This window comes from Nicotiana tomentosiformis, chromosome 2 (assembly GCF_000390325.3).
Source record: "Nicotiana tomentosiformis chromosome 2, ASM39032v3, whole genome shotgun sequence".
NCBI classification, from domain to species: Eukaryota; Viridiplantae; Streptophyta; class Magnoliopsida; order Solanales; family Solanaceae; genus Nicotiana; species Nicotiana tomentosiformis.
In genome coordinates, this window is record NC_090813.1 from 70,879,277 (window position 1) to 70,901,766 (window position 22,490).

General features: G+C 41.3%; 1 protein-coding gene across 3 annotated transcripts; it reads left to right on the forward strand.

Annotated features, from left to right (window-relative positions):
- The first annotated feature begins 2,324 nt into the window (after nucleotides 1-2,324).
- On the forward strand, nucleotides 2,325-8,958 carry LOC104087259 (auxin response factor 3). Of its 3 annotated transcripts, none has more exons than XR_011413959.1 (12): nucleotides 2,325-2,662; nucleotides 2,802-3,128; nucleotides 3,296-3,352; nucleotides 3,746-3,928; nucleotides 4,036-4,120; nucleotides 4,203-4,293; nucleotides 4,367-4,531; nucleotides 5,267-5,386; nucleotides 5,501-5,576; nucleotides 6,687-6,849; nucleotides 7,011-8,185; nucleotides 8,605-8,958. XR_011413959.1 is itself a non-coding variant. In XM_009591673.4 (11 exons), the coding sequence occupies exons 2-11, from the start codon at nucleotides 2,811-2,813 to the stop codon at nucleotides 7,973-7,975; spliced, it is 2,223 nt and encodes a 740-aa protein (XP_009589968.1). In that variant the 5' UTR covers nucleotides 2,325-2,662; nucleotides 2,802-2,810; the 3' UTR covers nucleotides 7,976-8,280. The 3 variants fall into 3 exon arrangements, 1 of the variants encoding a protein (XP_009589968.1); XR_011413960.1 differs by having other exon boundaries at nucleotides 2,327-2,662; nucleotides 3,749-3,928; XM_009591673.4 differs by lacking the exon at nucleotides 8,605-8,958 and having other exon boundaries at nucleotides 7,011-8,280.
- Nucleotides 8,959-22,490: the final 13,532 nt, after the last annotated feature.

Consider the following 22,490-nt stretch of genomic DNA (forward strand, 5'->3'; position numbering starts at 1 on the left):
AAAAAAAAGTGAGTCATATAACCCTTTGTGAAATTTAGCCCCTTAATTTTTATCTTCCTATTTTTATTAACTCAAAAAATAAAGGTATAATAGTAAATTATTATACCACTATATATCTCATTTTAAATATAATTAACCAAATAATTTCTGCAAAAAATATATGCGTTAATATATTTTAATATGTAATTATTAATCTCTGTATTAAAATCTTTTATATCATGGGAGTAATTTGTATGGAGTACTGTATGATATTTTCGCGAATCAAACTGCAAGACCTATATACTTGAGGAGGTAAAAGTAATTTGAAAACCAATATAAACGCGCGTGGTATAGAAAATATATCCAAAAATAGGATAAAACCGGAATAATGGATTTTATACGGTTAACCCGTTTTTGTCCGGGTTGGTATTATATCAGGCGTACTAAAGCCAAACAGCAATTTGCTGGCTGTGGCCCCCTTCCTTCAGATAGCTCCTATGGGCTATGGTTGGGTTCTTAGCAATTCAATGACACTGATGAAAGTCACTGCCTTTCTTTTTCTCTCTCTATTACTGTGAGACAACTTTGTCCAGACTAGGGACTACCCTTTTGGTATCAGTAATTATCAAAGTTTGTACAAATATATATTAATATTTGTTGGAGTAAACTCTTTGTATCAAAATTGCTATTGTCCTTTTCCCTTATTCTTTGCCAATTTTAAATTCATGTTGGACCACTCTTATGCTATTCTTCTACACCTAAAAACACTTCCTTTATTTCTTGTGCAATTTCATATACATTCACTCCCCTTTGTTGCATCACTATTAAGTTCGATACTAATTTGATTGATTAGCTGGTTTAATACAATCTTGTTATTTAATGCACAATTTGTGATTCAGTTAACTTTGCTCCTTATCAATCTATATTTTAACATGCTGTATATGAAACTAGAAATAATATATGAAACATTGAGAGTTTAGACACATATCAGTCATACCTAGTAGCATAGAGGCACCCTCATATTTGTGCTTAGAGACATGTTAGCCACTATAGCTCACCAAAAAAATAAGAGTACCACACATCCATTATTTATTAGTTACCAAATTAGGGTCGACAAGTTGTTATTGAGTGGTCGAAAATAGTAATTAACCCCTTCGGCAAAATTTACAATCTAGACTATGACAAATTGACAACTAATAAAGGGTTCTCCTAACTTGCAACTTTATAGTCCATAAGTATTTTTATTGAAGTCCCTCGTAAAAACATGTTACTCTAGGTAATTTTACCCCACAACAAATGGTAGCGAGGCATAATTTTTAATAAGAGAATTAAAAAATAAAAAATAAATATGCAAATAAGTCAAAGAGATTAAAGATCTAATATAGACATAATTTTTTTAATCTAACATACACAATATAATTTTTTGATGAAGAACTCTTCTACCCCGACAGGCCCCAAACAACAACGATATATCTTTTTAATATTTAATTGTAGATTTACAACATTACAGTTTGAGTCCGTTAGAAATGTATTATAATACAAAGACACTTTTTTTTTTGGGTCTTTGTCAAGTTAATATTTAAATAAGTACTATAACTTTTCTCACTATTTTTTTATCAAGCCAGTATTTTTACAGGTCTATAATTTAGGGATGGATGTAGACACAGAGAAAATTGAACTCATTGTTACAAAAAATAGTAGTGGTTGCATAATACCTTACATGTGCTGGTTTAAAATCTTAAATTTGCATCTCGTATTAAACTAAAACCTCTGTTTTGACACGTTAATCACTAAAACCTTCGTTGTCATGCATTTTAACCCTGTTGCAAAACATACTTATAGTTTAATACGAGATGCACATCGAACAAGGAACATTCTGCTTGGGAAGTTTCTAAATCTTACATAAGTAACTCATTCTATTTGTCTTGAGTCACAATAAAATATCCAATTGACTTAATTTATTGCTCTTAATCTTTCAAAATATAAAAGCACCAAAATTATTGCTTCTTTTGTTAAAACCAAAAAAGAAAAGATTAAATATTTGTGTCTGGAGACGTAGAGTCAAATTTGTAACTAAAAATTTAATAATGCAAAGGGACATGGTAGAGATTTGTAGATTAAGAAGGGGACACAATAGACATCCCCCGAAAATACAGGGAGTCTTTCATACATTCCACCCGTCATTTTGTACTATTCCCTTTACCCCACACCCCCCTCAGAGTGACCAGTCACTATCTCTATGATTATTATTATATACATACAATATAAATATATACCTACAAATCATACTGTATCTAGAGGATATACATACATATGGACATATCTAATTATAGACTTCTACTGTTCGTCCATTCCCCCACCCAACCCCCTCACCTGGTTATTGCCCCCTCTACCCAGCAGTTGCAGCGCTGCTCTCGCAGCTGCTGCAATTTGCAGGTTCATCTATACGTACAACTTTTTCTGTATCTATATATATTTATGTTATGTTGTTTATTTGTATCTAGGAGATATACACTTCGATATACTGTAAGCTGTGTAAGGACACTCACATAAAGTGTGATTTGATATGTAGAAAAAAGCATTTTACTTTTTAGAGAGAGAAAGTAAATAAAGAGATAGAAAGAGAAAGACAGAGTCATCTTCTTTATGCAATGCGGTGAGTGCGCAGTTGAACTAGCAAAAGGTACTCTCTCTGTGTTAATTACTCTGTTTATATATTCATTTATTAACACACACACACATACACATACACATATGTTTATGTGATATATATGTTTGGTAGTTGTGTGGAATTTCACGAATTTCTGTGTGTTTAATCTTAGGGTTTGAAGATGATGTGTGGACTTATTGATCTAAATACTGTGGACAACGATGTCGTCGGAGAAGAAACGACGGTGCCGGTGTCACCAGCGTCATCGTCGACCGCGTCCGGAAATTCGGATTTGACGTCGTCATCTCTGCCGGCAGTGGCATCGGTGTGTATGGAGCTGTGGCATGCGTGTGCTGGACCGTTGATTTCTCTGCCAAAGAAAGGAAGTGCTGTTGTGTACCTACCTCAAGGTCACTTGGAACATCTCTCTGAGTACCCGCCCATAGCCTATAACCTCCCTCCTCACGTTTTTTGTCGCGTCGTAGACGTGAAGCTACGAGTTAGTTTACTTTCCCTATGCTTACTGTCAATTTTGTTGAAATTTTTTAATGTATTGTTATATATTTGCTTGTATATTTACTCTTCATACTGTTAATTGTATAAAGTTTTGAATATTTGTTAGTTATCTGGCATTTGATTCCCATTTGTGTGCTCAATTAATTACAGGCTGATGCGGCGAGTGATGAGGTCTATGCACAAGTCTCACTGGTTCCAGACAATCAGGTATAATGCTCTTCAATTGTTTTCTGATTTGAATGTGTTATACTAGCTGCTTGAATTTAGTTCCTTTCGGTAAAGCTTGGTTAATATAGGCATTGTCTGGGTTATTTTACTCTGTTTTTTAACATTGTTGTTTGATAGCCAAAATTGGAGCTTTATTCAACCAGAAAAAGAAGAGAATGAGGTGGTAAATATGTGGTTTTTCAGAAGTTGATATTATCATTAACTTGGATGTTTCAATCTTCTTGAGAGTTAGGTAGAGTTCTTCTTCATAAAGTAAGGGTTTATTGAAGATGCTTGTATATGATAGTATTAAACATGAATACAATAATCTGAAACTCTAGTTTTTTTTTTTCTTTTTCAATCGAGTTCATTGTAGCATTTTCATTTCATTAGCAGATTGAGCAGAAATGGAGGGATGGAGACATTGATGCAGATACTGAAGAGGAGGAAATAGAAGGTGCTGGAAAATCAACAACACCACACATGTTCTGCAAGACTCTCACTGCTTCGGATACCAGCACTCATGGCGGTTTTTCTGTCCCTCGCCGGGCTGCAGAAGATTGCTTTCCTCCATTGGTAAAGCTTTCTTTAAACTAACTTCATTTGTAAACAGTAGATGAGAGTGTTTTGATGTATTTGTGTGAGTTTATCTGACTTACATGAGCACATTGTTATTACTACAGGATTACAGACAACAGAGGCCCTCACAGGAGCTGGTAGCCAAAGATCTACATGGTATCGAGTGGAAATTTCGGCATATCTATCGCGGTACAACAGACTGCTATTCTTTGGATTCTTATTGATTGAAAAAATGCTCTGGGTGGCTTTATTGAACTTCTTCAAATTGCAGGTCAGCCACGAAGGCATCTGCTCACTACAGGATGGAGTGCGTTTGTAAACAAGAAGAAGCTTGTTTCTGGTGACGCTGTGCTTTTCTTAAGGTGCGAACTGCTAAATCTGGAAGGTATTCTGCATTATGTTGTTTTCTTTCTCATGTTCCCATCATTTTTGCAGGACTGCTGATGGAGAACTTAGGCTAGGAGTGAGACGAGCTGCCCAAGCTAAAACATGTTCAAATTATCTAGCTGCCTATAGCCAACTGTTGAATGTCAGTGGTATTGTAGATGTGGTTAATGCCATATCTAGCACAAATGCCTTCAGCATCTGTTATAACCCGAGGTATTCAATATCTGAAAGAAAATCCTAGCAATGTTATTCCAACACTATCTTATTTCAGAAGTTTTATTAATTTTAGGTATGCATGTGATGACTTCATATCCTGTTCCTTTCAGCTGCTTGTGTATACGTATTTACTGAAAATTAAAACCTTGATTTTCAAATGCAATATTTTCCATTATCTTCCGTTTTACTTTCTCTTTCATACCATGTAAATTTTCTTTATTTAGTAAGCTAGAGTGCAGTTTGTAAGCAATGCAAATCCAGGTTTTCGTCTGGAGACAAATGATTTGAGTGGAATAGTAAAGTGTAACAATACGGACATGATATTTTTATATGATGAAAGTGCTGTCTTAGCTGTGGGAGCTCATCTACTGCTATTTGAGTGCACTTGATTCTGCTCGTTTACAACTTCGGTAATAATGGAAGTTGTCTCTAAAATGCAAAGCAGTGGCTTAGCTGGCCAATGTACAAAAGATTTCTGTTAACACAACATTAAAGATTGAGCTGTTTATACTTATAAAAATAGTTCGAGCTAGTTATTAACTTAATTTTAAGTCCTATGAAACCAATGTAGCATTCCGCTTAAATAGTAAATTGGTTAGATTTCCGAATAAAGTACGTTTCTAACAGGGTAGACTTTGGGTTTACACTTAATAAATATTAATTTTCTATCCTAGAATCTACTTGTCCGTCTCTGCCATTTTTCCTTAGTACCTGTGAATCTGTATATTTCAGGGCTAGCTCATCAGGCTTCATTATACCTTACCACAAATTCTCAAAGACTCTTGCACATCCCTTTTCAGCTGGAATGAGATTTAAGATGCGTGTCGAAACAGAAGATGCAGCTGAACAAAGGTTAGTCTATACTTTTATTCTTCTTTTTGCGCTTTTGACTTGGATCAAAAGGAGGTTGTTTACACTTTCATTGGTCAAAACTTGTTATTTCAATATCTGATGAGCATGTATCAGGTTCACTGGACTTGTTGTAGGAGTCAGCGATGTAGATCCAGTTCGCTGGCCTGGTTCTAAATGGAGGTGCCTATTGGTATGCTACATGTCCTGCACTTCTTGTGTTCTGATGGCATAAAGCTTAACCTATATACTCCACTTAACATATGGTTTATTAATCGAAAATATAGGAGGAAATTTTTTTCCCACTCAGGTTTAATGGTCCTAGGGATGGGGGCCGATACTGCATTTTGCACACTGTTCCTTGGTTTTAACTAAATAGGCACCCTTGCATGTGTTACATGTTTCTGCTTAATCACATATCTATAAAGCTTTAAATGGAAATAAGAATATTCAGCATATATTTTTTTGTATTCTAGGCTCCCTGGGTCAGGAACATTGAGTTGTATAGGAACAATAATATCCCAAGAGGCAACATGTGCAGTCCATTCTTTCCTTTGATGACATGCTTAACTTGTTTTTTTTTGCTGTTTGACTCTAGTTCTTTTTTTTGTGTGTGTGCGTGTGTGTTTTTGAGGTGAATCGAGATTACATCATTAATAACGCAGCACGGCAGTGTTAAAAGTATGCAAACAGTATGTGAATTACTAACCCTAGTCATTTATCGTGTTTGCACAGTAATTTTTCTCTTTATACCTAAAGATTAAATGAATGCTTGACACCATCTTGGTATATGATCAATGAATACTCAGATTTATCAAAATTAATGAAAATAATAAATGAAGGGGAAGATATGTTTATGACTCTGGAATTTGTTGTGATTGTCTGGAGACTAGAGTTAGCAATTTGTAAGTAAATATATTCACTAGTGTTAGCAATTTCTGCAACTTAATAATTTCCTTACCATTTGAAGTGTTTGGTGGAATGATTATGAATAAATCACGAAACCTTATTAAGACTACCAAAAAAAATTATTACATATTCGGGCAAACAGTAAACCGCAATAGTTTTTGTAAGTTCGGTCTTCAATTTATGGAGGTCCCTCATATGTGTGTATATTTCTCCCCTGGGAATCTAATGTGTCTGTTCTAGCTTTCTTTTTCCTTCTTAAGTTAGCTAATGATACCTCCATCTGTTTTTGACCAAACAAATTGTTGAATTAGTGGACATGTGCACAGTTCTCTTTCTCATGTCCCTGGGAGTATTGTTTTGCTGCTGACTAAATGTGTTACAATGGCTATCTCAGGTCAGGTGGGATGATCTTGATGTTTCTCGGCATAATAGGGTTTCACCGTGGGAAATTGAGCCATCTGGTTCGGCTCCTGTATCCAGCAGCTTGGTGATGCCTTCTGCGAAGAGGACCAGGGTTGGCTTTCCAATTACGAAGGCCGATTTTCCAATTCCTAGAGGTTTCGCTTCGCCCACTCACTCCCCCCCCCCACTCTCACGCATGTCCAAACACAACATATATGTATATGGAGTCCCACACGCACATCTCATTCCCGCTTTTATCTAGTACCATGATGCTTCTCCATTGGAAGTAAGTAGTCTTTACCTTCACGTCTTACAGATGGGATTGCAGTATCAGACTTTGGGGAATCTTCTAGGTTCCAGAAGGTCTTGCAAGGTCAAGAAATTTTGGGGATTAATTCTCCTTATGGCGGTTTTGATGCTCACAGTCCTCGTACAGCGGGGATAAGATGCTTTCCTGGTTTTCCTAGTTCTGGGGCATCTAGATTGGGAAACAGCATCAGAACCCTGCTTGGTGACACTGACAAGTCCCCTGAAAGCATTGGCTTTAGTGATTCTTCTCGATTCAATAAGGTCTTGCAAGGTCAAGAAACTTTTTCAACCCCTCCTTATGGGAGAGGTCATGCTGGTAGCCTAATGCAGGAAAAAAGTAGAACTGGTATTATCGTCGGTATTCAGGTTCCAAACCACGTGAGCAGGTGGTCTGCTCCAAATCAGGGTAATCGCAGTCATTGCAATCCAAGTACTCTTGTCCCGGCATCATCACCACCTTCTGTGCTCAGCTTTCAGCATCCCAGGTCTCCAGCGTCAAAGTTCCAGGCTATGTTCAATCATAAACATGGGAAGCTTGAGACTGCTACCCAGGCTTTTGATATGTCTGAGAGCTGTAGTAGGCATCTTGCATCTGGCTCACATGCTGAGGACATCAGTAGGAAGGGAGACACTCAAGGAATCAGTTCTTTTAGTTTCTTAAAGGAGCAAAAGCAAACAGGAATGTCATATCTTTCTCTTGGGACTCAGTCGTCTCAAAACTTAGTTTCCATGTGTAAAACCAGTTGCAGGATCTTTGGATTCCCCTTGACTGAGAGTAAAATAAATGCAACTAGAGCGGAGAATCCTGCTGAAGCTGTATATTCACATGGTCTAGAAAAAACATTTCTGCCTTCCAGTGATGGAAAGTTGCAGCCAGGGCCACCATTGGTGACTAATGTTGTGGGAACAAACTTTACTAAAGTAAATGACCTCTATGCCGCAAGAGATGTGCTTCTTGATATTGCTCTGTAGCAAGTATTTGTTGTGACGTCATGAGCATATGTAAACTGAAGGATGTGTGAGCAGTATTATTGATTCTTAGCTTTTAGTTGGCTGATTAGTTTTGCCAACGAACGCAAGCATGCAGTTGCCAGTAGAAATGCTTATCCAGAGATGAGTATTGAGAGTTTTTGTTGCAAGGAACACAGTGAAGATTAGTATTGTCGAGGGAAGTATGTGCTTGTAAGTGCCTGCACTACAAATTTTACTATTCTGCTCTCATAGGTTACCATGCATTATTTCGATAAAGTTTCAATAAAGAATAAACTTTAATCCAATGTGGGAGCTATGCATTGCTGGTCTAAATTCAAATATTGAATAATCAAGGTTCCTCTAGGAGAAGTTCCACAGGATTATCAACTATCTTCTTAATAAGATTCTGTTTGGATACTTTCTCAAAACATGGTGCAATGTACCATGACCCAGTTTGTGTCTGTGCTAGAGCTGTGTCCTTGTTTTTTTTTCCAGCACTCTTTAGCACTCATTTGGTTTTGGTTCCTAATTTGGCTTTTCATAACATAGGATGATTGTCTTCTTTTACCTGATTGTTGGGTCATGCGTCTCAATTTTTTGTGTTGACCTAACGTCCTCTCACTTTGCAGGAATTTGCATAAATGTTCCTGTAATGTTGATGTACAATGTAACAATCGGAAGGTGTGTTGCTTCATCATGATGTCTGTACGATACTTGTGCTATGCTTGAAATTACCTAGTGATCTATATCTTTTAGGTTTGAGATAAATTGTATTTATAAATTCACCTACTTAGTTTCGCTACGAACTAACTCACATTCCTATGAAAGACGAAAGCTTGTCGTAGCAGTTCTTGTTTCAGAGCACATTGTAATCTTTAAGGAATTGCGCATAGTCCTGTAATTTAACAGGCTGATTATGGTTTCCTGTTTGTTATTTGATAATCTTGTATTCCAGAATTTCCGTTATTATTAGCTTTGGATTACCTCTTGTGCTGTATCTATTTTTGGGAACAAATAATCGCAGATTATTTCTGTTATGCTTAAGAAAAGCTTTAACTAAGATTTTGTTGAGTAAATGTTCTTATAACCTACTCGATCAATTTCAGTTTCTGGAATTCCTCTAGTCGTTTCAACTTTGCTCTTCAACATGTCCATTATGGTAGTTTGTGCATGGTCTTTCTTGCTTGCTAGTCGTAATGATATTCTCACGCGTTTTTTCCAGACCTTGTGGCTGGTGCGATAAGCTATGAATGATGGTTACATAGAGCTGGGGGTTTCGTAAACTAATTCATCATCTTTTCGTTTGAGCTTTGTGTATACGGTCGAAATGGATTTCAGCCTTGGCATGACCGGTACGGTTCGGAGGGTGGTATATCGAAGTTAGATCCCGAAGGGGGGCACGAACTAACCTAGAGTCCGGGGAGGCCGGTCCGTGTTGAGATCGATATCATAATCAAACTCGAACAAGAATCGAACCATGGCGCGGGTAGATCTATCGTGCTGATAATCCAAAAACCAACCTACATCGACCTGGAATCCATCCGAGGGCTCGAACCGGGATCGGGCTCGAACCAAGATCACGAGTTCGAGCCGAAATCAAGCTCGAACCAAAATCGAGGATTCTAAGCAAGATCGAGCTCGCAGACAAAAGCCGTTGTAATCCCACTAGAGGAAATCTTGGCCGAAATTATGGAAAAGCTGATTTATCATGGGTCTCCCACTGAATGTTTATTTTATTATACTTGTAGCCAAACCCCTTCACTATAAAAGGGCTTGTTTATCATTCTTAGAGGGCATCCTTTTTTGGAGACTTAGACTGTCACAAACTGTATTATTTTCTCTATGAGAAAAGAGTGATCTTTCTAGTTTCGGACATTGATTCTATTTTGTAAAATCCTAAATTCACTGTTCATAATTGACTTGCCTGGATTACGTTTTCTCCAACCTATATTCATCCTTTTATTTTATCTTAGCGTTCTGTATTAAGTCGTACCACATATCTTCGGAACCGCGTATAAATTCAACTCTATCCATTTATTGGGTAAACAGTTTGGCGCCCACCGTGAGATCGAGGATAACAGTGGTCACTTATTTCCGAAAACACCTTCAATTCAGGTTCGACTACGAATAGCCACCGACCGAATGACTTCATCGACCGATTATGAAGCTGGCCTTCAAGATGAAACCAACAACTTGGCACTACCCGAGATTCGAGCCGAAATACCACTAGATGTCAATTCATAAATTGCTTTGGAAGCAAACCAGCGTTCCGAACCGGAAAGAAGCATTCAGGGCGGTGCTCGATCCATATCCCAAGACACCCCAAACCCAGAGGAGATCAGGGCCAGCTTACGCATGATCTTCGAGATGTTGCAATCCCAGCAATTAGCGATAGCTCGGCTACAGAGCCAAACTCAAGCACAAAGCAGGCCGGTTTCCAATCCACTTCGAGAGATCCGGCAGGGGTTACTTTGAGAGGTCACCCCCAGAACAGAGCCTGCCATAGTAAAATCTAACGAGCATGAATCGGGGACTACTCCCGGAATTACTAAATTGCTCGAGGAACTCACAAAACGAGTCGAAGCTAACGACAAGAGGGTGGAAACGTATAATGCCAGGGTCGATCAAATCCCGGGGGCTCCACCAATGGTAAAAGGGCTTGATTCAAAAAAATTCACACAAAAGCCTTTTCCATCGAGTGCGGCACCGAAGCCAATCCCCAAAAAGTTTCGTATGCCCGAAATTCCCAAATATAACGGTACGACCGATCCTAACGAACATGTCACCTCTTACACGTGTGCCATAAAAGGCAACGATTTGGAAGATGATGAGATCGAATCCGTGCTATTGAAAAGGTTCGGGGAGATCCTCTCGAAAGGAGCTGTGATTTGGTACCACAATTTACCACCAAATTCCATCGATTCTTTTGCCATGTTAGCAGATTCGTTCGTAAAAGCGCATGCTGGAGCCATAAAGGTTGCAACGAGAAAATCAGACCTCTTCAAAGAAAAGCAAAGGCAGGGAGAGATGCTAAGGGAATTCGTATCCCAATTTCAAATGAAACGCATGAAATTACCCCCGGTCACCGACGACTGGGCCGTACAAGCTTTCACCCAAGGGTTGAACGAGCTAAGTTCGACAGCATCACATCGGCTGAAGCAAAATTTGATCGAGTATCTGGCGGTAACTTGGGCAGATGTGCACAACCGATATCAATCGAAAATTAGGGTCGAGGATGATCAGTCGAGGACCCCGTACGGACCTGTTCATCAAAACAGGGCAGTTATTAATCAAAAGCAGATCGACAGAGAGCAAAGGTCAAACAAAGACAGAGACCGATATCGACCGTACGTCACCGATCGAGTAAATAATGGTTCAACACGCAGCGCAGTTCGGAACAGTCAAAGAATTGATCGGGCACAAAATTCTCGTGGGCTTATGAGTAAGAACGGCTTCGAAAAATATGCCGAGCCTATAGAAGCACCTCGATTATCAGAATATAACTTTAGCATTGGCGCATCCGCTCTCGTGTCGGCCATCGGACGCATCGAAGACACTAAATGGCCTCGACCAATGCAAACCAATCCTGCCCGGAGAAATCCCAACCAAACGTGCGAATATCATGGTACCCATGGCCACAGAACGGAAGATTGCAAGCAACTAAGAGAGGAAATAGCTCGCCTATTTAACAAAGGGCATTTTCGGGAGTTTCTGAGTGATAGGGCAAAAAGCCATTTTAGAAGTAGGGATTTCAGCAAGCAGAACGAGCAAGAAGAACCACAACACGTTATCCACATAATCATCGGCGGCACCGATACCCCCCGAGGACCGATGCTTAAGCGCACAAAAACATCGATGGTGAGGGAAAAGCGATCTCGGACTCAAGATTACGCACCCATGGGGACTTTGTCCTTCGGTGATGAAGATGCAGAGGGGGTCATCCAACCTCACAACGACGCACTGGTAATATCCGTACTAGTAAATAAAACTAAAATTAAGCATGTGTTGATCGATCCAGGTAGCTCGACCAATATCATCCGATTAAAGGTAGTAGAGCAGCTCGCCCTGCAGGATCAGATCGTACCTGCAACTCTGGTCCTGAACGGGTTCAATATGGCATGCGAAACCACCAAAGGGGAGATAGCCTTACCAATAAACGTGGCCGGAACTGTCCAAGAAACAAAGTTTCACGTGATCGAAGGCGATATGAGGTATAACGCCCTTTTCGGAAGGCCATGGATCCACAACATGAGAGCCATGCCTTCGACCCTACACCAGGTCCTCAAATTTCTGGCATTGGGAGATGTCAAAACGGTATACGGAGAGCAACCAGCCGCAAAAGAAATGTTCGCCGTCGACGAAGCCAAACCAATGTCCTCACTTTCGCCGATAAAAGGATCGGGCCCGGAAGAAGAACGGGACACCAAATAGCAATCACAGACAGCGACTTCAACCCAGCCAGACAATCAGAAAGTCAAAGAGGAGGGGGACTAAAGGGTACCTCGATCTTTCGTAATTCCCGATGACTACGATGCCACAAAATCGACGATCGAGGAGCTAGAGCAAGTCATATTAATCGAGCGCCGACCCGAGAAAAAGGTATACTTGGGGACGGGGTTGAGCCCTGAACTCAGGAAGAAACTTGTTCAATTTCTTATCAATAACATCGATTGTTTCGCCTGGTCCCATTTAGATATAACAGGGATCCCGCCGGACATAACGACGCATCAGCTAAGTTTGGATCATAGGTTCAGACCGGTGAAGCAAAAAAGAAGACCCCTGTCCGATAGAAAGAACGCCTTCATAAAGGACGAGGTAACCAAACTTCTCAAAATAGGGTCCATTCAGGAGGTAAAATACCCCGAATGGTTAGCCAACGTAGTTGTAGTCCCTAAAAAAGGGGACAAACTTAGAATGTGCTTGGACTATAAGGATTTGAACAAAGCGTGCCCCAAAGATTCTTTTCCGTTGCCCAACATCGATCGCATGATCGATGCCACGGCCGGCCACGAGATCCTCACTTTTCTCGATGCCTATTCCGGGTATAATCAAATACAGATGAACCCGGAGGACCAGGAAAAAACCTCATTTGTCACCAAATATGGAACGTATTGTTATAATGTAATGCCCTTCGGGCTAAAAAACGCAGGGGCCACTTACCAACGCCTAGTGAATAAAATGTTTGAAGAACAAATAGAAAAATCAATGGAGGTTTATATTGATGACATGTTAGTCAAATCCCTGCGCGCAGAGGACTATTTAATTCATTTGCAGGAAACGTTCAAGATTCTGAGAAAATACAAAATAAAGCTCAACCTCGAAAAATGTGCCTTCGGGGTCGGTTCGGGCAAGTTCCTCGGCTTCATGGTATCACATCGGGGAATAGAGATTAACCCCGATAAAATCAGGGCTGTCAAAGACATCACCGTCGTAGACAGCGTGAAGGCCGTGCAAAGACTAACAGGTCGGATCGCCGCCTTGAGCCGATTCATATCGAGATCGTCCGATCGGAGTCATAATTTTTTTTCTCTACTCAAGAAGAAGAACGATTTTTCTTGGACCCCGGAGTGCCAACAAGCATTAGAAGGACTAAAACGATATCTATCAAGCGCACCACTGCTTCACACTCCAAAAATCGATGAGAAACTTTATTTGTACTTGGCAGTATCGGAAGTCGCCGTAAGCGGTGCCCTAGTTCGAGAAGATCAAGGTACGCAATTCCCAGTTTATTATACAAGTCGAACCTTAGGAGAGGCGAAAACTAGATATCCGCTCCTAGAAAGGTTGGCGCTTGCACTGATAAGCGCCTCAAGGAAGTTAAGGCCATACTTCCAATGTCACCCCATATGCGTATTGTCTACTTACCCGCTTCGTAATATTTTGCACAAACCCGAGTTATCAGGCCGACTGGCCAAATGGGCCGTCGAACTCAGTGGGTACGATATAGAATATCGACCCCGCACGACCATCAAGTCTCAAGTCCTAGCAGACTTCGTGGCCGATTTCACACCAGCCCTCGTACCCGAAGCCGAAAAAGAACTGTTGAAATCAGGTACATCATCGGGGGTATGGATCCTTTTTACAGATGGGGCTTCAAACGTAAAGGGGTCCGGGCTGGGCATAGTTTTGAAACCACCCACGGGCGGCATTATTAGACAATCTATTAAAACTATCAGGTTGACTAACAACGAGGCCGAGTACGAAGCCATGATTGCAGGTCTCGAGCTAGCTAGAAATTTGGGAGCAAAAATGATTGAAGCCAACTGCGACTCCTTGCTGGTGGTAAGTCAAGTAAACAAAACTTTCGAAGTTCGAGAAGGTAGAATGCAGAGATATTTAGATAAACTGCTTATCACTTTGCGCCATTTCAAACAATGGACTTTACGACATGTGCCATGGGAACAGAATAATGAGGCCGACACACTGGCGAATTTGGGGTCATCAGTCGAGGTAGATAATACGGGCCCGGGGAATGTAGTTCAACTTTCGAGATCGGTAATCGAAGAAGGACATGCCGAAATAAATTCTACAAGCTTAACCTGGGATTGGAGAAACAAGTATATCGAATATTTGAAAAACGAAAAACTCCCATTGGACCCTAAAGACTCCAGAACCCTGCGGACCAAGGCTGCTCAGTTCACTCTGGCTTCAGATAGAACACTGTACCGAAGAACGTTCGACGGACCATTGGCGCTATGCTTGGGTCCGGGGGATGTCGATTATGTCCTACGGGAAGTGCATGAGGGTACTTGCGGGAATCACTCTAGAGCCGACACATTAGCCCAAAAAATAATCAGAGCAGGATATTATTGGATCGATATGGGCAAAGATACGAAGGAATTCGTTCGTAAATGTGATAAATGTCAAAGGTTCGCACCAATGATCCACCATCCCGGAGAACAACTCCACTCGGTCCTATCCCCGTGGCCTTTCATGAAATGGGGAATGGATATCGTCGGCCCTCTGCCATCGACCCCAGGTAAAGCCGAATTCATTTTGTTTATGACTGACTATTTTTCTAAATGGGTTGAAGCACAGGCGTTCGAGAAAATAAGAGAGAAAGAAGTTATAGACTTTATTTGGGATCATATCATATGCCGGTTCGGCATACCCGCCAAAATAGTATGTGACAATGGAAAGCAATTCATCGGCGGCAAAGTAACAAGATTCCTCGAAGACCACAAGATAAGAAGGATACTGTCGACGCCGTACCACCCCAGTGGGAACGGGCAGGCCGAATCAATGAATAAAACCGTCATTCAAAACTTAAAGAAGAGATTGAATGATGCTAAAGGAAATGGAGAGAAATCCTACCCGAAGTTCTTTGGGCATATCGGACAACATCAAAATCCAGTACGGGGGCGACCCCGTTCTCCTTAGTATATGGATCCGAAGCATTGATACCAGTCGAGGTTGGTGAACCCAGTGCCAGATTTCAATTCTCGACGGAAGAATCAAATAACGAGGCTATGAACACAAGCCTCGAACTATCGGATGAAAGACGAGAAACTTCCCTCGTCCGAATGGCCGCCCAAAAGCAGCGAATCGAAAGGTATTATAATCGAAGAACCAAGCTCCGCCATTTCAAGCCTGGGGACTTAGTGTTGAGAAAAATTACCATCAATACCCGGAATCTGAATGAAGGGAAGCTAGGACCGAATTGGGAAGGACCATATCAGGTACTCTAGGACATCGAAAAGGGGTCGTACAGGATCGGCGTTATAAACGGCAAACAGTTATCAAGCAACTGGAATGTATCACATCTAAAACGGTACTACTGTTAAGGTACAACCTTTCCATATTCGTTTATATCTCAAAACTGAACCCCGCAGAAGTCCGAACAAGGGACGGATCTCTCATCAGAAAACACGCGTTGCACTCTTTTTTCCTTGTACCGGTTTTATCCCAAATGGATTTTTCGGCAAAGTTTTTAATGAGGCAACCACTGGTCGTGCAACATTTATAATGATATCCGAGGCCCCGTAAGAGAGTTACTTCATCGCAACAGGGTCACAATAGGAAAACTGTAAAGAGCCAAATGGTCGAAGTGAGCCATGCTCGTATAAATTGGCCCGAACCCGGGCGTGTAATAACATGCGAAGAATTAAGATATAATGCGACCATTAAGCCTACGAGCTATTTTCTCATTTCGAGTTCGAGCGAACACTCACTCGGCCAATTAAGCCTACGGGCTGCATCAATTCGAGTTCGAATCATTCACTCGACCAGGCCTATGGGCTATTTCTCATTTCGAGTTCGAGCACACACTCACTCGACCAAATAGCCTACGGGCTGCATCAATTCGAGTTCGAATCATTCATTCGACCAGGCCTATGGGCTATTTCTCATTTCGAGTTCGAGAAAAAACACTCACGCGACCAAATAGCCTACGGGCTGCATCAGTTCGAGTTCGAATCATTCACTCGACCAGGCTTACGGGCTATTTTTTATTTCGAGTTCGAGCAAACACTCACTCAACCAAATAGCCTACGGGCTGCATCAATTCGAGTTCGAATCATTCACTCGACCAGACCTACGGGCTATTTTTTCATTTCGAGTTCGAGCAAATACTCACTCCACCAAATAGCTTACGGGCTGCATTAATTCAAGTTCGAATCATTCACTCGATCAAGCCTACGGTCTATTTTTTATTTTGAGTTTGAGCAAACTCTCATTTCGACCAAATAGCCTACGGGCCACATCAATTCGAGCACAAGCAAACACTCGCTCGACCGTCACGCCCACGGGCTATATTCTCTTCAAAATCGAATCGTTGACAATTAATAAGTCTAAAGGGCTACATCGCCCCAAGTTTGAATAAACGCTCGCTCGGTTGCAGAGACCACGAGTTTCAAGTTTGATTAGGTGGTTTAATACATAGAGATATTCCTATACACAAAATTTATCTACATAGGTGGCTACAACAAAAAAAAAAAAAATTTACGGGAACGGTCTCTTCTTTATCAGGTTCCCCCCGTTCTCGGATCCGCTTTTACTCCCATCGTCGTCGTCATCATCATTGGAAACCAGAGCTTCAGCATTAGCTTCGAGTTCTTTTGCCCTTTTTATCTCTTCCGTGAGATCGAAGCCACGAGCATGAATCTCCTCGAGAGTTTCTCTCCTGGATCGGTACTTAGCAAGTTCGGCGACCCAATGCACCCGACCATTGGCAGATTCGGCTGCCTCTCTTGCCTGAACTTGGGTAGCTTCAGCATCTGCTCGATAGACAGCCACGAGCGCATCCGCATAAGTCTTTGCCTTTTTAGCATCGGACTCGGCCTTGGCGAGTACTGAGGCCAACCGAGCCTCGAGCTCCTCAATATTTCTTGCTTGAACCAGGCCTTTTTCCTTCATTTTCTGAAGTTGGGTTTCAAACGATGATAACTGGGCTCGAGCAGTCTCTTTTTCTGCAGCAAAGCGGTCCATACCTTCTTTCCACCGCAAGGATTCCATCCTTATCACATCGACCTCCTCACGCAGCTTCCCTATCATCTCGATTTTTTGCTGCAGCTGTGAGACCAAAATGTTAGCTACCGTTCTGGTATCAAACCCATAGGTTTTCAAAAGCATCATTACCTGCTCAGACAAATCATCCTGGTCTCGATAAGCCTTGGCCAGCTCGGCCCGGGGATCTTTTATTTCTTCCTTTCTCTGCCCTAAGGAAAGTTTGAGAGAGTTCCTCTCATCGGTAGCACGTTTCAGGTCGGCCGCGTATCGATGCAGCTCATTCTGGGAATGAGAACATTGTTCTCGATGGACCGCCGCAGCCTACGAAGGAACAAGAAGCAAAGTTAACGAAAGACGAACATAAAGCCTGCCGCAAACCGTGAAAAAGATCCGAATCATCACCAGCATCGGCAACATCCTCGATACCAGTAAACAGGTCACGAAATGGATCCTCTTCATCGTGAGGCCTACCTAGATCGAGGGCCCCCAGACCTTGAGCTTCCCGAATCACCCCTGCGGAAAAAGCGGGAAAGGTAGGTGAGTCCTCGATCGCTGCTGCCCCGAGTGACTCGCTCGGAGCATTCCCCTCGGCTTGGAGGGGTTCGAAGGGCTCTTCGAGTGTAACACCTGCCGGCTGATTCCGATGAGAGGCATCTTCGACATCCGATAGTTCAGGGACTCTACCAGAACCTCTCTCCGGTATATTTTCAGTTCGAGACGGAGCCCCATGGGGAATCATCGATCCAGCCGGCATTGAAGCATCGGTGGCTCTCTTCGTCCGGACCGCCAGCGTGGACTCATTATCCTCTTCCTCTTCTTCTTCTTCATCCCTAAGGCGCAAAACCGATTCTATGGTCAAAGGAATAACATTCTTGTTCGGCTTACGAGCCGTCCTTTTCTTCGGTTTTGGATAGTCGGGCAACGAAGCTCTCTTCCTTTTATTTTCCTTCACCGGCTTGGGAACGAAGGTCGAGACATCCTCCTCATTAGACAGAGGTCTCAAGACCGCGTCCTTAACCAAACCTGCATATGGGAAACCTTATAAAAAATATCGAGAAATGCCTCGTCAGAGTCCGAGAAATGAGCTTACCGTGATTTTTGGCCTCCTACCGACCCTTAGACAAATCACGCCATGAGCGTTCTACGTATGTGAAAGTCGAAACAAGATCCCGTACCCAATTCTTGAGGTCGGGAACCGCTCTGGGCATCAAGGGAATCGCTACATCACGAAAAGATAAGTGTCGATAAGAGAACAAATGAAAGAACAAAATAGAAGCAACAGCAAAATCACACTTACGTTTCAAATTCCACTCCTCGGGAAAGGGCATCTTTTCAGTCAAGATCAGGTCCGAAGTCCTTACTCGAACGAACCTGCTCATCCAACCCCGGTCCCTGTCCTCGTCAATACTTGAGAACAAAGTCTTGGTAGCTCGACGCTGGAGTTTTATTAACCCTCCCCGAAAAGGTCGGGGACGGTACAACCGGATAAGATGATCGAGGGTGAACGACATCCCCTCGATTTTGCTCACGAAATATCGAATCAGAATAACGATCCACCATAAAGAAGGATGGACCTGGCCCAAGGTTACCTGATACTGTCGACAGAAGTCGATAACGACGGAATCGAGGGGACCCAAAGTGAAAGGGTAATTATATATGTTCAAAAACCCTTTCACGTGAGAAGTGATGTCTTCGTCAGGGGTAGGTATTATCACTTCTTTTTCCCCCAATTACAGTCCTTCTTTAACAAATCTAGGTGCTTCTCAGTGATCGAACACATGTATCTCGATACCGGCTCACACCGGCCAGGGACCGATGAACCTTTATCAACTTTAAAATCTGAAGTAAGGACGCACGCCTCGGGGACACACTCCTCTGGCCGTGGCTCCGCCGGTGTCTCATCGGCGACACAATGTGAAGATGAAGGTTTCTCTTTCTGAGGAACAGTTTGCGATGTTTTCGCCATTTTTGAATTCAAAAATAAGGAGTAGAAGAAAGTGATAGAGATTTGGTAGAATTGAGGGGTCTTTTCGGAAAGAAATCACAGCTTTTTTGGTAGGCTGGAGAGTATAAAGAAGAAATTGAGAAATTTTAGAAGATAGAAGATGCAAAATGGTAAAAGGTAAAGGTGAGAATTATTTATAGGTTCAAAGCGACGGCGGTTCATTATCAGCAGTGGCCGACCACCGCCTGACATGCATTAAATGCCTTGAAAGACTAAACCGACAGGACAACCATCATGTGCGTCATGGTCGAACTTGATGGAATCAACAAGATATAATCCGATCGAGCCGTTGAAAATCATATCGTTTCTCGTCATATTTCTTTCTCAGAAACGAGGGGACTATCTGTATACGGTCGAAATAGATTTCAGCCTTGGCATGACCGGTACGGTTCGGAGGGTGGTATATCGAAGTAAGATCCTGAAGGGGGGCACGAACTAACCTAGAGCCCGGGGAGGCCGGTCTGTGTTGAGATCGATATCATAATCAAACTCGAACAAGAATCGAACCATGGCACGGGTAGATCTATCGTGCTGATAATCCAAAAACCAACTTACATCGACCTGGAATCCATCCGAGGGTTTGAACCGGGATAGGGCTCGAACCAAGATCACGAGTTCGAGCTGAAATCAAGCTCGAACCAAAATCGAGGATTCTAAGCAAGATCGAGCTCGCAGACAAAAGCCGTTGTAATCCCACTAGAGGGAATCTTGGCCGAATTTATGAAAAAGCTGATTTATCATGGGTCTCCCACTGAATGTTTATTTTATTATACTTGTAGCCAAACCCCTTCACTATAAAAGGGCTTGTTTATCATTCTTAGAGGACATCCTTTTTTGGGGACTTAGACTGTCACAAACTGTATTATTTCCTCTATGAGAAAAGAGTGATCTTTCTAGTTTCGGACATTGATTCTATATTGTAAAATCCTAAATTCACTGTTCATAATTGACTTGCCTGGATTACGTTTTCTCCAACCTATATTCATCCTTTTATTTTATCTTAGCGTTCTGTATTAAGTCGTACCACATATCTTCGGAACCGCGTATAAATTCAACTCTATCCATTTATTTGGTAAACACTTTGTTACACAAAATTTGTGTGGCACAAAAATATTTGACCACAGACAACCTCTTCTCATCGAATTCTTCTTTCATGGCTGATCAATGATTGAGATATGGAATTATGGTGACAACTAGATTATTTGTTCTTTTATGATTTCTTATTTCTAATTTTGTTTTGGTGAAATAGCGCCCTTTTTAATGAATTTTTTTCTATATAAAAATTCGTCCATATGCACATGGTCGTAATGTCTTTTATTCGACTCTAAGCTAACTGTTAGTTTGAGTGTCCATATGAATTATGGTTCTTTACCGTGTTCCTTAAGCGTAAAGTAAACAAGCAATAAAATGAACACATCGATTTTTATGTGGAAAATCACCCGACTCAAAAGGTGCAAAAATCACGATCTACCATGTAGGATTTTCAGTTCCAACTCCACTAAAACACTGAGCCAAAATGTATCAATTATAGGACTCTAATTAAATACTCTTCAATACTTCAACTACTCCTATTTGATTCACAAGTTACTCTAACTTGTAAAGCAAAATACTAACTCTAACTCACTGATTGTTTATGACACTTGATTACAATTCAATTACCTAAAACACATTCACTAGACTGACTTGGGAAGAATACAATGCAAGTACTCAACACAAGTGAACAACTTATGACTCTTAAATGATGTGCAAAAGGATAGTTTAGAAGTCCAAAGTCAATCCTATTTAAACACGACTTGAGATCTTCTAGGAGTCCTATTCAAAGTCAGCTTCCTCTTTGATAGGACTCCTACCGTTCCAAGGATTCCACAAGCTTTGGGACTTTAATCTTTGACTGAATTATCCATATCTATTTGAGCAACGACCTTTATCACTTATAGTAGCCATCGTCCACCAAACTCGGACCTGGGTAACTTTGAGATAAACTTATTGTCTTGTGGAGACATACAAGTATCACTAGCTGATTCTTTCTCCCGAGGAGCAGGTTCTTTAGAACAGTTAAGCAGCTACGTTGAGGACCTGGTTCTTTGAACATTTAGTCATACTTTGTCAATCATCAAAACTTTAATATTCAACAAATTCTCTTTTTTTAATGATGCCAAACTTTGTGCACAACAGAACCACATAATCACCTCAAAGAACCAGATAATTACAACATGCACTATTGATAGACATATATGTTCACAACAACTTCCAACCAACTTCCAACCTTATCTTATCCCTTTTGGCATCATCAAAAACACAAAAAAAAAATGTTAGACACTAAGTACAGATAATGTAAGATTCAAGGCCAAACAGGCGACAACACAAGCATAAGAAACGGCAAATAAATGAGGCGGCTGATCCAATAGAGTACAAAGCAGTAAAGCAGAGCAATATGAGACATTAAGTAGTTCCAAAAGAAGCCCAGGGCCTTCTCTTTATCATTAAAACAAAATAAACTAAGCATACTGCAAAGTACTCAGACTAAGACAAAAGGAACAAAAGATAAGGCATCACTAGAATAGCAAAAGAACTAAGGACACTAGGAAGGACCATGTTCAAGGGTGAGAAGCAGAGGGGGTCAAAGCTTTCACAAGGGTAGCAATCTGTTGAGCATGGGACTCCCTGACTCTTCTTAGCTCTTCCATGAGTTGCTTTGTTTCCTTTCTCAGCTCATTATTGTCTTCACGAAGCTTGGCATTCAATTTAACAGTCAACTTCAACCTCTTGCTGATCCCATGGGTCCTCTAGCCTTGATCTCCTCATAGCCACACTGCTTGAGGGTAACACCATCCAAAATATCATTGTGGTTTCAAAATTAAGCTCAAGTAAGGCAATGTTGATCTTGTCAAATAACTCAGTCAACATGAAACCATATGGCATAACATGCTTTGGTTTGGAAGTATCTGCAGCTCTTGCCATGTGCTGAATCATCAGGCTAGGAAGATTGATAAGTCGACCCGTGTCAAGCAGTTCCATCACAGCTATGTCTAGCAGAGTAGCTTCATGCCTTCTTTTAGACCA